Consider the following 14,598-nt stretch of genomic DNA (forward strand, 5'->3'; position numbering starts at 1 on the left):
TTACAAAAAATGGCAAACAATCTATTATCAATGGAATCTATACAACATTGTTCCAAGTGCCCATAAGCGTTACCAATGTTGGAAAAAATATATGACCATGTGTACTTACAGCCTCTGCTGTCTTCACCGCTCTGTGTTCTGAGATTTTAAGTGTAGCATAAAATGTTTTTGATGAAATATCACTATTTTAAGCTTAGTTTTGGTGGCTTTTTCTGACAGAAGCTTTCATTTCACATAATGAAAATCTGATAAATGGTGTAGTTGTGGCAAATGTTTAAAGAAAACATGCTTTTCCACTGGCAGGTTTTGGGGTTCAGAAAGACAGATAAAAAAATACAAATCAGCTAAATGAATGTTCTGTTTACGATATCATCATTATTGTGGCGTCCCAATTTTCTGAAAGATTCAAAAACATTTTTTTAAACCTTTCCTTCACGGTTCATTAAGTGATGTCCCTCTGGTGTCACATTTATTCTATAAATTCATGACTGATCAGATATAAGCGAGAACTCTGATTTATCAACTACCAAATCATCCAAAGAACTGAAAATTGTGATAAAACACCCCATGCTTGAAAGGAATGTAATGTCTGATGAGAACCAATAGCTTACCCTTTTTTATATAGGCCCCGAAATACTGTCATATGCCAGAAGGCCTTTCATATACGAGTTATACAATCATTAATGAAAGAGGGCAAAGTTCTATTCGTATACAAGTGAGACTGAATAGAGACACACTGTCGACACCCTTAATTTCTTAAGTTTACTGCCTGCGTGTGTTTGCCCTCCAAAGTCTATTCAGAAGGACAGAATAGGATTTTGGAAAAGCAACTGGCGACATCTGGAAAAGATATTAGAATTTGTACAAAACATAAAATATTTGAATAATGTTTACATGTCCTAAAGATTCAAAGGACTCTTCAAGTCTTCATCTACTTTCTATTCTTTTAACCATAGATTCACATTTCATAAGTCTGAACACGTCTGCCTGTGCAGACAGGCAGTGTAGTTTACATTATCTTTATTGCTAAAAGTCACCATAAAACATTGTGTAATGTGACAAATTTCTGAGTAAAACAGATTATGTAAGTGGGGTAATTATGAGAGAAATTCAAATAAAATCTTACTGTATTTTTTTCCACTCCGTCTTTAAGGATGATTAGATGGTTTCAAACAATTCTAAATCAAAGTGGAGTTAGAGCAGAGTTAGCGCCAAGGAGTGCAGAGAGACTGTCACTTTCCAAATCAATTTCAAGGTAATTACCACACAAATAGCCTGCCAAAATTTGTAATTATTGCCAAATCATATTGCTTCTATTTTGTCCCGAGGCAAATGTCTCATGGCTCTGGAGTTGGGAACCCCTCCAGTATATAATACTATGCTTTCTTGTAGATGTATTACAGGCAGTTAGTCATGCAGAATGATAAACAGGCATTCTTGACCATGGGAATAGGTGACAAAGTCATCTAGACTCAAGGTTGTTCTGGAGGGTTGAAACACAGTGCACGATGTCTTCATTAGATGAAAACTGAGCAAACTCCCTTCAATGACTGAGAGATATCGTTGAAAGTGGAACAAGCCAGTATGAGTAATTAGTAGAAATGGACAAAAATGGAGAATATCCTATTATATATTTTAAACATACATCTGTTGATCAATTTCTTCATTGTAGTTTAAGTAGTTAGTTCTGTTTGTGAATGTGTGCAAGAGATGAGTGTGTGTAAGGACACACAATTTCATCCAATACAGTGCACCAACTGAAGGATGAGGAGCGGGGATTGTCCTCGTCATTTCAGCAAATACATATACAGTAAAAAGTCTCTTAACTTTGTCCAATTTTATTATTTTTGTATTTCTCATATTTAATTCTAAAATGCTTTTGTAGCTATGCACTGCTGAGTGTTAGTCTTAAATGTCATCATGAATAATATTATAGGGGATGCTTGATTTGCACAGCAGCGTGTCTTTGTAGCCTGTCCAGAGGTTTTCCAAATAAATCTGAAGATACTGTATTTATCTGTCACATGTGGGAATGTACAAGTCAAAAATGAAACATATTCAATGTATATTCATAGACACCCACACACAGTGGGAACGATACAGTAGCATGCAGTGCTAACTGGAGATTCTGTTATTGTCAGGACAGGATGACCGGAGATTTGTAGGCTTGACATTAGGCTATAGGCCAAAGATCATTCTTAAAGTCTCAAATCATTTTATTTTACTGTCAAATATAAATATAGTGTTTATTGTATGTGTATTTAATGTGGCAATGTCATTCAAATCTATTTTCTAAGAGTAACCTGAGAACAAGAAACATTCCCAAGAACACGATCGGCAAAACAGAAACAACACAACTACACAAAAAATGTAAAACAGTTAAAAGAATCATAAAAAGCATTTTAGATAATAAAGCTTTAACACCTCCATAGGGAATGCAAGACTCTAGTTTGAGGGTAGTTTGCAGTTCATTCCATTTAAAAGGTGCATAGTACCATAAACCAGTTTGGCCAACATTAGTGTGTACATGAAGGATATGAAGTAGTTACTAGATGATGGACTGCAGATACGAGACTTAAATGAGAGAAGAGATGTCCAGCAGTAGAGCTCTTTAAATGATGAACATGAGATGGCTGTAAGGAGGCCCATCCACTCTGTGAGAATGACATTTGGACATTTGATAGGCGGCATGACAATTCACAACATATCCATAGTCAGGACAGACATGAAGGTTCAAAAAGATAGACATCCTTTAATTGATACATGATACATTGATTGTTTTATTTTTGTGTCAAATGTTGAAAATAAATACTGAAATACAGTCTGCTGTCAAGCCAAATTCCTAAGTATTTATATGTTGCTTCTTACTGTACTACACTCAGCACGCGAAGAAGGCTGTGTGTGTGCGTGTGTGTGTGTGTGTGTGTGTGTGTGTGTGTGTGTGTGTGTGTGTGAGAGAGTAATTGAAATGTTGGGATGATAACGTTCCACACTGTTGTGCCTGATTATACTGCACTGTCTCCTTCCGATTACTTCTCTCTCTCTCTCCCTCTGTCTCTCAGGTTCTACCAGTCCTGGTGTCGACAATAGTCCATCCAGCAGAGCTGGAGTCTCCACCTCTTATGCTCTCTTACCCAACAAATCACCTTTGTTGCGTGTGGCTAGACGGTGAGTCCTCATGCCTACTACTGCCCAACCCTGGCACGGAACACGCCCAGAAAACTAACAAGCACATACAGTGCTTGTTTAAACACTGCACACACACACACACCACGGTTACACTTCATACTTGACACACACTCTCAAGGCGTATCATGTCTGTGATAAACACACAAGCCTCTCCAGTCCCTCTGAAGGTTAATTCATTAATACTGAAACAGCGTTACAACGGGTGATCCGGTCTCTGTACGACTGCAGTAGGAGCTGTGTCCGCATTCTCGGCAATAAGTCAGACACGTTCCCGGTGGGTGTTGGCCTCCGCCAGGGCTGCCCTTTGTCACCGGTCTTGTTCGTGACTTTCATGGACAGGATTTCTAGGCGCAGCCAGGAGGTGGAGAACGTCAGGTTCGGGGGTCTCGGGATCACCTCTCTGCTGTTTGCAGATGATGTGGTCCTGTTGGCCTCCTCGGATCGTGACCTCCAGCATTCATTGGGGCGGTTTGCAGCCGAGTGTGAAGCGGCGGGGATGAGAGTTAGCACCTCCAAATCTGAGGCCATGGTGCTCTGCCGGAAACCGGTGGATTGCTCCCTCCAGGTGGGGACGGAGTGCCTACCTCAAGTGAAGGAGTTTAAGTATCTCTGGGTCTTGTTCACGAGTGAGGGTAAGATGGAGCGGGAGATCGACAGGCGGATCGGTGCGGCTGCAGCAGTAAAGCAGGCGCTGCACCGGACCGTCTTGGTGAAGAGAGAGCTGAGCCGGAAGGCAAAGCTCTCAATTTACTGGTCGGTCTATGTTCCTACCCTCACCTACGGTCACGAACTCTGGGTCGTGACCGAAAGGACAAGGTCGCGGGTACAAGCGGCTGAAATGAGTTTCCTCCGTAGGGTGGCCGGGCTCAGCCTTAGAGATAGGGTAAGGAGCTCGGACATCAGGAGGGAACTTGGAGTCGAGCCGCTACTCCTTCGCGTCGAAAGGATTCAGCTGAGGTGGTTCGGGCATCTAATTAGGATGCCTCCTGGACGCCTCCCACTGGAAGTTTTCCGGGCATGTCCAACTGGGAGGAGACCCCGGGGAAGACCCAGAACATGCTGGAGGGATTATATCTCCCAGCTGGCCTGGGAACACCTCGGGATCCCCCAGTATGAGCTGGAAAATGTTGCGGGCGAGAGGGAAGTCTGGGTCAGCCTGCTTGGCCTGCTGCCACCGCGACCCGACCCCGGATAAGTGGAGGAAAATGGATGGATGAAACAGCTATCCAAGTTATAGCCAGAAGAGGAAGCAGTAGATGTACAAGCCCCAGTACTGTGATAAAACTGTTAACTTGAACGGGAAAACTGCAAAAAGCATTCATCTTCAAAGTGGCTTGAATCAAAAAAATCAAGCCAAACCAGAGATATAAGCTTGTTGACTGTTGGTTTGTTAAAGAAAGCTGAGGCTTCAGAATGAGTGGCAAACAACCAGCTTCCAACAACCCTCAATAAAATCGATGTTATTCTTTCATCCATCTGCCAACAAGAGAAAGAGTCCAAGGAGGCGGCCTGCACAGTGCTGAATCTGAACACATGTAACACCCTAACTGACTTATAGCTTGGGGATTTCAGTATGGATGACAAACCTTTAGAGAAAACAATTTGGACACTTGATACATAGAGAAGGTTGTAATCCACATTAAAATGGACATGATACAAGATGGTCTTTGCCACAAAATTTGACATCAGAGAAACATTGTCCATCCGCTTTGACTGTGTTTGAGCACCAATTGATGTAAACAGAGTCCACCTCCTCTCATCCAACCAGAGACCTGCTCTCTGTCCAGTGGACAGGCGTCAAGTGCAGCTTGATCTGGGATGAATGATGGAGCCAGGTCTCTGTGAAGATGTGGGCACAACAGTTGGGCACAACAGTCCCCGACTTCCCGTTTCTGGGTTAGCCTGAATTCGTTAGCTTAGCTTCCATCTCGGCTCTCCTACTTCTCAACTTCGCATTCAGATGATGGCGGTGTTCATCTGAAGGCCCGCTTCCCATGAATGAATCCAATCCCCAAGCTTCCTTTTCTGATACTGATACGTATATTCTGACATATGCTATAAGTGTTCCAATATTGAAGACAAAAAGACATAAATTAAGACAAAAATGTAGCGAAATTCATGTGAATGAAAAGTCTTCATTCGGTAAATGGGGCTGGCTCAGGAGTAATTACTTCACTTTCCTGGAACTTTGGTCACGCAACCCATTTCTCTGTTCAAAGCTTGGTCTTCTGATCAGATGTGAAATGTCCTCCTTGTTTGGCCTACTCCTGGTTGATGACCTTGTTCCTTTCCTAGTTGATGCTGTGAGCGGTTTTGGTCAGATCCACTATAGATTATGGGATTTTGAGAACAACGAAGGACATATCTGTTGTTTGGGTAAAAGAAGATTGATGAACTCGATCTCTTCCGAACATATACAATATTTGAACTAGAAATGCAGTGTTTTGAGAATTCAGCCTGTGAATTAGGACATAGAATGTCTAAAGGAGTCTGTTGCTGAAGAAAATCTTAGAATGCACTCACTTAGATGACTCGATATACACTGTTAAAATCACATGACAAATGTACAGAGACAGATGTAAATGGCCTTACATGGCAGTTTAAATCATTTTAGTTTCTAGGTGAAGATGAAGATGATGATGATTCTAAAGTGTTTTTTTTTTTGCTATCAAATGTAGCCCTCAGCTTTCACCACAGCTCCATCATTCCAGAGCTGTGTTGCCAAGCAATGGTGCGGCCAGTAGCACAGCATCTCTGTACAACAGAGATGCTGTGGATAGAAGAAGAGGAGGAGTGGGAGGAGGGAGGAGTGTGGACATATCTGCTGCCTCCGACAGCCAGCATCGAAATTGTACAGCCGACATGATCACTTACCGGACTCACGGCATTCATAGCGGAGACATAAAAAATCTGTCCGAGCAAACAACTGCAGCTTGCACTGTACAGGAGGTCAGAGGGAAAACCATGAGCACTCAACGGCCCAGTTCTCCGGGAGCAGATCAGGACGTCAACCTCAGGTCAGATCTGATTACAGTGGAAACAGAGAGGTGTAAAGGATAGAAATGCAAAAGGATTATTTGCTGAAGCTTAACCTGTGGGTTTCTGCCAATAGTAAATATAAAACATAAAACAGGCAAATATAAATAATTATTGTTTGTAGTGCTTTTGCTTGTGAGCAACACAATTACAAATGCACTGTGAGTTATGAGAACATAGGTGATGGAGAGATTGGAATAATTGAGTTGTGACTCATTTTGTGACTAGAGAGTGAATATGAAAAGGCGCAGATGGATGTTTTTATATTTTCAACAAATAATTTGCAGAGTAATCCCGCTGCTCAGGTTTACTTTGTTGGGTTTGATGGAGAAGATCATTGTATGTCTGTGTGCTGGAATGAACCAAACAGCACTGCTGCATCATTTGTTGATACAAATTGAATCATAAAGTGAATATATTCAGCCATCTGCCTGCCTGTCCAAACTCATATTTCCTATTTTCTTTCATTTCAGGTTGCCGAGCAATGGAGATAGCCAGACAATCTGCCACAGCCTCAACATCGTCCAAAACATTGGTGAGGAAAGACATGACGTTAGGGCCGCCCGCGTATGTATTCCACCCACTGTTACCAGTGCCACAGCTATAAAAAAAACTATCTTATTTGTGAATATATATTATATGACTAAGACTTAACATTGGCATGACACACACATTCACATATGCAACACGCATGCAAACACTTATTTCTGATAAATAATGTATTAACCCAACAACAGGCGTGATAAGACTTCAGCATTGCCACTGAGCTGTATATCTGTTACTGCATATCTGACTCCTTCATCAAGCTTGAGTGCCTCTCTAAGCTGATTGTCGGCTATGTTGACTGACTACTCACCCAAGTCTTGTTTAGTGTCTACACAGGATAATGGTTATTTGCAGGGTTTAGTCCAAATTTACTCAAGACCAGTTTACCTGCAGGACTATGGTGAACAATTCACAAAGGGCAGAAACAGTTTTATATCTTCGGTAAACAAATAAATATGCCGTTTCCTTTTCTCCAACCTGTGCATCTCTTGGCTGTATACGCACATTTCACTCTCTCTTATGTAAGTGTCAGTCCAGTTCTACGCCCACCAAAGCAATCTGCAGTATATGACTGAGAGAGATTATGCAACAGGCTCCTGTTGTTCAAAGTCACCTTCCCTCTTGATATACACATAGCCAATGTTCCCTGAAAAGAGCAGCTGTTCTTGTCAGCAAACTCTTTTAGTTTTAGTCCCAGTCCACACATACACAGGTGTTTTTGTACATTGCAACATTATCGACCTTTCCGTTTTTTGTCTATTAGTTTCCGGTTGCTATTGCTACCTGATCGGTTCAAACAGCCGCTACCTTTTTCAAATCTGGGCACACACTTCTACTTTTATGAGGAGGTTGTATGACCTGACACCACCACATCCACTACAGATATCACATTAAGGAGCCCATCTTCGGCGCAAAGTTCCCTACTGAGTTAACGCACTGTGTATTGCTGCAGTACATTAGCTTGATGTTTGTGGGTGCGTAACTGATGTGTCCACCACGGAGAAGGATCTTAATGGACCATGGATTGCCATTGTTTTTTGTGCTGAGCGACACAAACGGAAAACGGACAATCGTGTCAATGTAAAAAAATACCTAGATTTCAATTTCATGACTATTTCACGAAGATGTGAGACTGGGTTGATTTATCAGTACAATGATGCAGGTCAATGTTAATAACTTATAGCATTAACACATTTGCCACAGACGATCAATGAACCAGCTTTGTTGTTCTGGAAGCTGATTTATAAATATGAATTAAAAAGTTGCTTCCCAACCAAATATGCAATGTGTAATATTGATTTTTAAACTAAAATGATAAATAATCTCTTGGCTGAGCTTAGAATAATAATTACATGTCATTTAAAACTAGACTGTGTGTAATATTGTAACTAAAAATGAGTTGACTTCTGTTATAATATTATATTGTTATAAGCACAAAATAAAAGATAAAGAACAACACATTCTGATCAGTCACCATGACTGTTATCACAGTAACATGACTAGCTGATCCCAGAGCAGTGTAGGGGAACATAACTAGCTGCTATGCATAATGCTGCTATGTAAATAGCAGTGGATGTTTGTCAGACTGCTGTAGTGGAGAGTCTCTCATGGTCTTCTATCTGTCTGTCCTTCACACTCTACAGAATATTATAAAACTGCTCAGATATTTGACAAAATGTAGGGGCGAGGTGATTACAAGCAGCAGATGTCAATTTACAGAATGGCACACATTCTAACTTCGGATATAAGCAGGAAGTTGAAAGACAGAATTATGCAGTAGGAGCACGTCCAGAAGGTCAATACTTTACATGGGCTAGTGGAACAGAAGCAAGCGTGGCAGGACCTACCTCTCTAAAACCATTCCTAATAATGTCTGAAAATGTCACTTAGGCATAGAGGAAACGTGGCAAAGCCCCACTTACTGGCAGCAGAAAAAAGATGAATTGTTTTAATGGTACTGAGTTGCTGCTGTTTGTCATGGTCTGGAGAGGAGGCAGCAGACACAGTGCAATGAAGATCATTTGAAAAACATAGCTTACAAGCTTGAGTCCAACAGAACAGGCAGGAAACAGCAGGCCAGGACACGGGCAAACTGGTACAGAACTCCAAACACAAATGAAGACAAACCGACAACTAACAGACAAGAGACAGAACTATGAATACATAGAAACTAATCAGAGAATAAGACGCAGGTGGGCAAACATGAGGGCAGTCTGAAAGCTGATTGGTAAAGTAACACAAGGGAACAGAGAAAGGCTGACGAGAATAAGGCCCAGTCCCAATGTCAACTCTAAGGCCTTAAACCCTGAACCTTCAGGGACCATAATGGTTGATGCGAGAGGCTGCAAAAGCTTGAAATATTATAAATACGAATGGGACAGCACTTTGCTGCGACAGATCACACTACTGTGACAACGTCATAACATGTTATGTACTTGTTTTTGTCAAAACAGCTTCAACAGGCAAAATGAAACCCTGTGCTTAACGTCACAAAGCTATGAATTGTGGATAATTCCCTCAGGCAAAGTCTGCAGAAATGCGGAGTTATAAAGGGCATAAGATGTTTGCGAGACAGCTCTCAAACCCCAGTGGGACAGAACTAAACCCTCGCGGACTTTGCCGGAACGCGTGTCAAAGTCTGAGTCTGTGAGTGTGGAGTTTGTAAATGGGCCTTTAACAACACAGATAATTCACAGAAAAAAGGAGGTAAAACCACAAAGACAGGAAGTCATTTAACACAGGACACAAGAGGCAGGGAACTTCAAGATAAAACAGGAAACAGGCTAAACAAAAACCCAGGATCATGACACTTATATTGGTTGCTATGTGGAGATAACCCCACCCTCACAATATCTAGTGCCCCGAGTGTGGGAAAACTAAAATACACATGCCCAAAGCCTTTGACAATGAAAATGGAAGGCACAAATTTGCCATGATTGACTCTTGCCCCGCTGCAATCTTATTGGCTATTTGTCGAGTTGTCATCATTTACTCAGTTGGCAGAAGTTAGTTAAAGCAAATATTAACAGCAGTCACCATGAACAATGTCGATTATCTTAGAAAAATTAGATCGGTGCAGGCCAGCCATGAGCTATTTCTATAAACTAAATCGCTGTTAAAAAATAATGGCAGACTTAGCGTGGAATGGTTCACCGGGAATAAATTGCGAACAAAAATGTTTTGCATCCTGTGTGTGTTATTTGGAGCTGACCATACCTGGTCAAAAACAGGCTTTTAGGATCTAAAGCATCTTTCTGAGGCTACATCCATACTAATAAAACAAATAAATAACTAATAAATCTCCCTCCACACAGGCGTTTCAGCATTGTTTTCGAAATGATCTCCGTCCAGACTAAAACGCCTGAAAACGAATATCACGTGACTTCACGTACACTGGGCATGCCGGTGTCGGTGTAAACAGGAAGTAGATTACATTACATTACATTACATTACATTACAGTCATTTAGCAGACGCTTTTATCCAAAGCGACTTACAATAAGTGTATTCAACATAGGTATTCAAGAGAACTACTAGTCACCAGAAGTCATGAGTGCATCTCCTTTGTTAAACACGTATCTAAGAGCATAAACCAGGGCAAACGTACAGTGCAGAAACAAATGAATACAATAAGGGCAACAAACTAATATGAATACAATAAGTACTGAGTGGAAGGCTCAGGGTAGTACTTCTTGAAGAGGTGAGTTTTCAGCCTGATGAAAGATGGGCAGCGACTCCGCTGTCCTGACGTCAGTGGGGAGTTCATTCAGCCGTGACCGGGTCGATCGGCCGCAGGGACCTCTGAGCGACGGGGCAACTTATCACCCCGAGGCAGCAGAGCGAAGTGGTCGGGCGGGGGTGTAGGGCTTGACCATGGCCTGGAGATAGGAAGGAGCTGTTCCTTTCACTGCCCTGCAGGCTAGCACCAGAGTCTTAAACTGGATGCAAGCTCTTACAGGTAGCCAGTGTAGAGAACGGAGAAGGGAAGATTGGTTGCTTAATTAAAAAAAAATACGACAGAGTAATAAAGTAGTCTTTAATAATGAACGGTTGTGTTTGATACTTGAGATCTTCCTCTAAAATTTTGCTCTATAAACTCAAATAGACACATTTTGTGGAAAGTTTTAGAGGTTTCATTTTTCAGACTTACTTACAGCGCAGCGGGTTCTGCTCTCTCTCTCTCACACATCAAATTTACTTTAAAATGAACACTTACACATAAAGGTTTACTAGATTATGATCCATAAATGTGGTTAACACACATCTCTCCCTCGTTTCCTCGGTTTCGTTGTTGTCTGTTCTCACTCGTAGCTCTGCTGGTGGCTGAAGTCTCTGTCGTACTGGAGAGCAATTCATGTTTTGTTCCTTTATAGTTTCTGTGTGGACTTCACAATAGTTAAGCATTAATAAGAAAAGGAGAGTCCTCCGTTTTGTGTCCGTCCTCCCCAAAGCCGCTAACCGAGACTGCAGACGGCCGCTCTGTAGGTCTGATAATGCCGCTGGACACGCCGCTCACTGATCGCTCCAATTAGCTGCTTCCTCCACAAAAATGCAGACTTTAACTGGACAGCAGCTGCTAGTAAAGACAACAAGGTCAGCAACACCTGTAATCAGTTGTCCATGTTGAATTAACATGGTAGTCGATCAATAATCAAGACTGTGGTTGTTTGTGAACTTCCGGGAAAGGGTCACGTGATAGGGTGTGACGAATCAGGGAAGGACACGTCATGGCTGCCAAGAACCAATCAAGTAGCGACCGCGGGCGTAGTGTGGATGCTTAGTGTAAGCGTAGCAAAACATATACATTTTTAAATGGAAATGTAGTAGTGCTGACATGGCCTGAGAGGATTACCAAACATGGAAGCAGCAGGACAATATGGCAAACTTGGGCAAACATAGCTACCCAAAACTACAAAACAAACTACTACAAACAGGGAGCAGTAGAACAGAAAATGTAGGTCTGTGCAGTTCAATTATCACTTTTGTTAAATTGTGTGGGAAATGTGAAATAGCGCATTATAACAAAAAGTTAACTTGTGTAATTTTCTTATTTTGAGTCTTTCCATAGCAGCTGTTTTTTCCCATCTAAAACACCACTGCTTAGTCTCAGTAGTAATCCAGACCTTTGCAAAAAAAAAAGAAATTCTACATGTGTACTTCATGCCTGACTCATTGTCTTTTGACTCTCCAGCCTTCCTGTACCAGGAATACCGGGACAGCTCCAAGCAGCAGGAGATTGAACAACGGCGGCAGCGTGAGAACCTTTCTCCTGGGGTCCCACCAGGGACTGTGGTAGAAGGGTCTGGTGTCATGTCCCCTCCAGTGCTACAGCTGCAGCTGAGGAACAATGCTCGGTCACTGAGCTTGTGGCAGAACCTGGATGTTGTGCAGGCCAGTGGCCTGCTCACCCAGTTACCACAGAGTGAAGTCATAATGCAGGAGGTGAGCAATTTTGTGCAGGTGTAGGCTTATATAGATATGTACAGGTGTTAGTTATAGAATATTTCATGCAAGAGTAAATATGCAGTACAGCTGAGGCTGTAATGGGAATGGCATTCATTTGGCAAGTATTTGGTCATAAACCAAAGTATTTGACAAATTCAAATTTCAACCTGATGTTTGTTATGAGATCACCACAGTGATTGCAATCCATCCTGATCACGTCTGATCCTGTCTGAACCAAATTGCATGGCACTCCATTTAATAGTAGTAAAGACATTCACTTTAAACCACAAATGTTGAATGTTAAAAAATGTGTTTCACTAAAACCTCAACCTAGAGGAAAAGTCAGGGTTTCACCAAATAAGGTAGACTTCATCATCTGGGGACCATGAATGTTCATCCATCCAATAGTTCCTGAGATATTCAAGTCTGGATCAAAGTGTTGCAACAGACTGACATTGCCATCCCTAGAGCCACGCTGCTAGCTGGACTAACATTACTGACAATTCTAGTGACAGTATAAGAGAAACAAACAAGAGATACATTTAGACTGGCAGCTGCCTTACTCCAAAATAACTTCATGAATATTCATGCCAACAGATTGTGATGTCTCATCAACACATAAGTAAATGGATTACTCTATTACACATCCATCATTTAAATCTGGTAATTTGGTAGGTTTTCCAGTGAAAATCAGTACAATAAAAACAATGAGCCTCATCCAGCTGTTCAGCAGGACATCAGATTGTCATCATATCAACTCTTCACTGGGTATAGGGATCCTCGGTTAGTATTAATATGGCATTGTGATTTGTTTTTCTGTCTAGGCCATGTTTGAGCTTGTTACCTCAGAAGCATCGTACTACAAGAGTTTGGAGATATTAGAGACTCACTTCCTACGTAACCCTGATTTAATCACCACTCTTAGCCAATCCGATGTGCATTTTCTGTTCTCCAACATCGAGGAAGTGATGAAGGCCAGTGAAAGGTAGGATGAGGTCTTGATTAACACAAATCAGTTTATGATTTAAAAGTCTGATCAAGTTCTAGTCCAGCAAACAAGCTGTGCCTTATATCCTTGGATAACGATCTCTTAATAATTTCAGGTTCTTAATGGATCTTGAGCACCGAATTGAGAAGTCTATTTTGATTTCTGATGTGTGTGACATTGTTTACTACCATGCTGTGGAACACTTCGATGTCTTCATCAAATACGTCATTAACCAGGTGTACCAGGAGAAGAACTACAGACGCATTTTGTGAGTACCTACTTTCTAAATACATTGTCTTCTTCATACACTGCTCACAACAACACTTCGTCCGATTTGACTACTGATGATTAGAGAGAGGAACTGGGAGAAAGAATAACAGGCGTCATCCTTCATACGCTGCTATTTTTTGTGAATGTTGTCAGTCCGGCTTTTCAGTAGAGAATACATTTGCTTTTGATCATAACAACTGCAATGTGCAGGGTGTGGTTGATCAACCACACATACCTGAGTGAGAGGGTTGCTTTCCCACGCGCTGTAGAGGACAGGTTCCTCGGATGACTGACACTGTGGGACTTCTGCCAGCTACCAGAAAAAACTTCTGAGACTTGCTGGTTGTTTCAAAACTTAATATGAACATTTTAAAGCCTGCGACTGCGTTTATGAACTAACATATTAGAGATGCGGCACAAAGAAAGTATATCTATTAGATGCCATTGTACATCTGTTTTGTAGATGTACAGTACATAATGCCAAGTCTTTGGTGTAACAGTTTGATCTCACTCATATGGGTGTTAGGAGTGCCAAGCCTAATTACTTATCACAAACAATAACATCAGTGGCAGTGTAGAAAGATTAGTTCTATCAGCCTAGGAAGAACGTGACAAAACTGTTCAAAACATGGTGACTAATTATTGTGATACTGGGAGGAGAAGAGCTGCTTTCATTTTCTCTCAGGTGTAAAGGTCCTTCTTCAAACAGGCTGGTCCACTTATAGGTTTTTAGCGCATTACAGGACAGATCATTTCTCGGCTGAATGTTATAAAGCAAAGGTAATTTGCTCTCGAACTTCACATTCACCGTCACGATTTAAGGTACACCCTGTTGTATCACTGTGTACCTTAAAGGACAGTGATGATGGTATATTGTATTTTTCTTACTGTCATAAAAGTCACCTAAAACAAGACCAAAACAAGTGGATTGATCCAAGTATTGCCTGTGCCACAGACTGCCACAGTCTGATGTTTAGGTGTACTGGAAACTCAAAATCAGGATTTTGTTGCTCGTCTTGCCTTCATCTCTCTCTTTTACTTTGATGATTCTTATTTCCTGCTCCAGACGCTGGCTTTTAAAACACTGAGGGTGTTTCCTCACAGGGAAATGCTACTGCTGCTCTTT

At 41.5% G+C, this 14,598-nt stretch overlaps 1 protein-coding gene across 1 annotated transcript in view; it reads left to right on the forward strand.

Moving 5' to 3' along the window:
• ngef (neuronal guanine nucleotide exchange factor) overlaps positions 1-14,598 on the forward strand; it is a 40,445-nt gene that overhangs the window by 2,177 nt on the left and 23,670 nt on the right. The window contains exons 2-7 of the mRNA XM_079166733.1: positions 3,063-3,168; positions 5,868-6,206; positions 6,699-6,760; positions 11,961-12,211; positions 13,039-13,199; positions 13,318-13,470. Coding sequence (XP_079022859.1) covers positions 3,063-3,168; positions 5,868-6,206; positions 6,699-6,760; positions 11,961-12,211; positions 13,039-13,199; positions 13,318-13,470 — 1,072 coding nt within the window. The remainder of the gene's footprint in view (positions 1-3,062; positions 3,169-5,867; positions 6,207-6,698; positions 6,761-11,960; positions 12,212-13,038; positions 13,200-13,317; positions 13,471-14,598) is intronic.

The sequence above is a fragment of the Pholis gunnellus genome, assembly GCF_910591455.1.
Source record: "Pholis gunnellus genome assembly, chromosome: 9".
Lineage (NCBI taxonomy): Eukaryota > Metazoa > Chordata > Actinopteri > Perciformes > Pholidae > Pholis > Pholis gunnellus.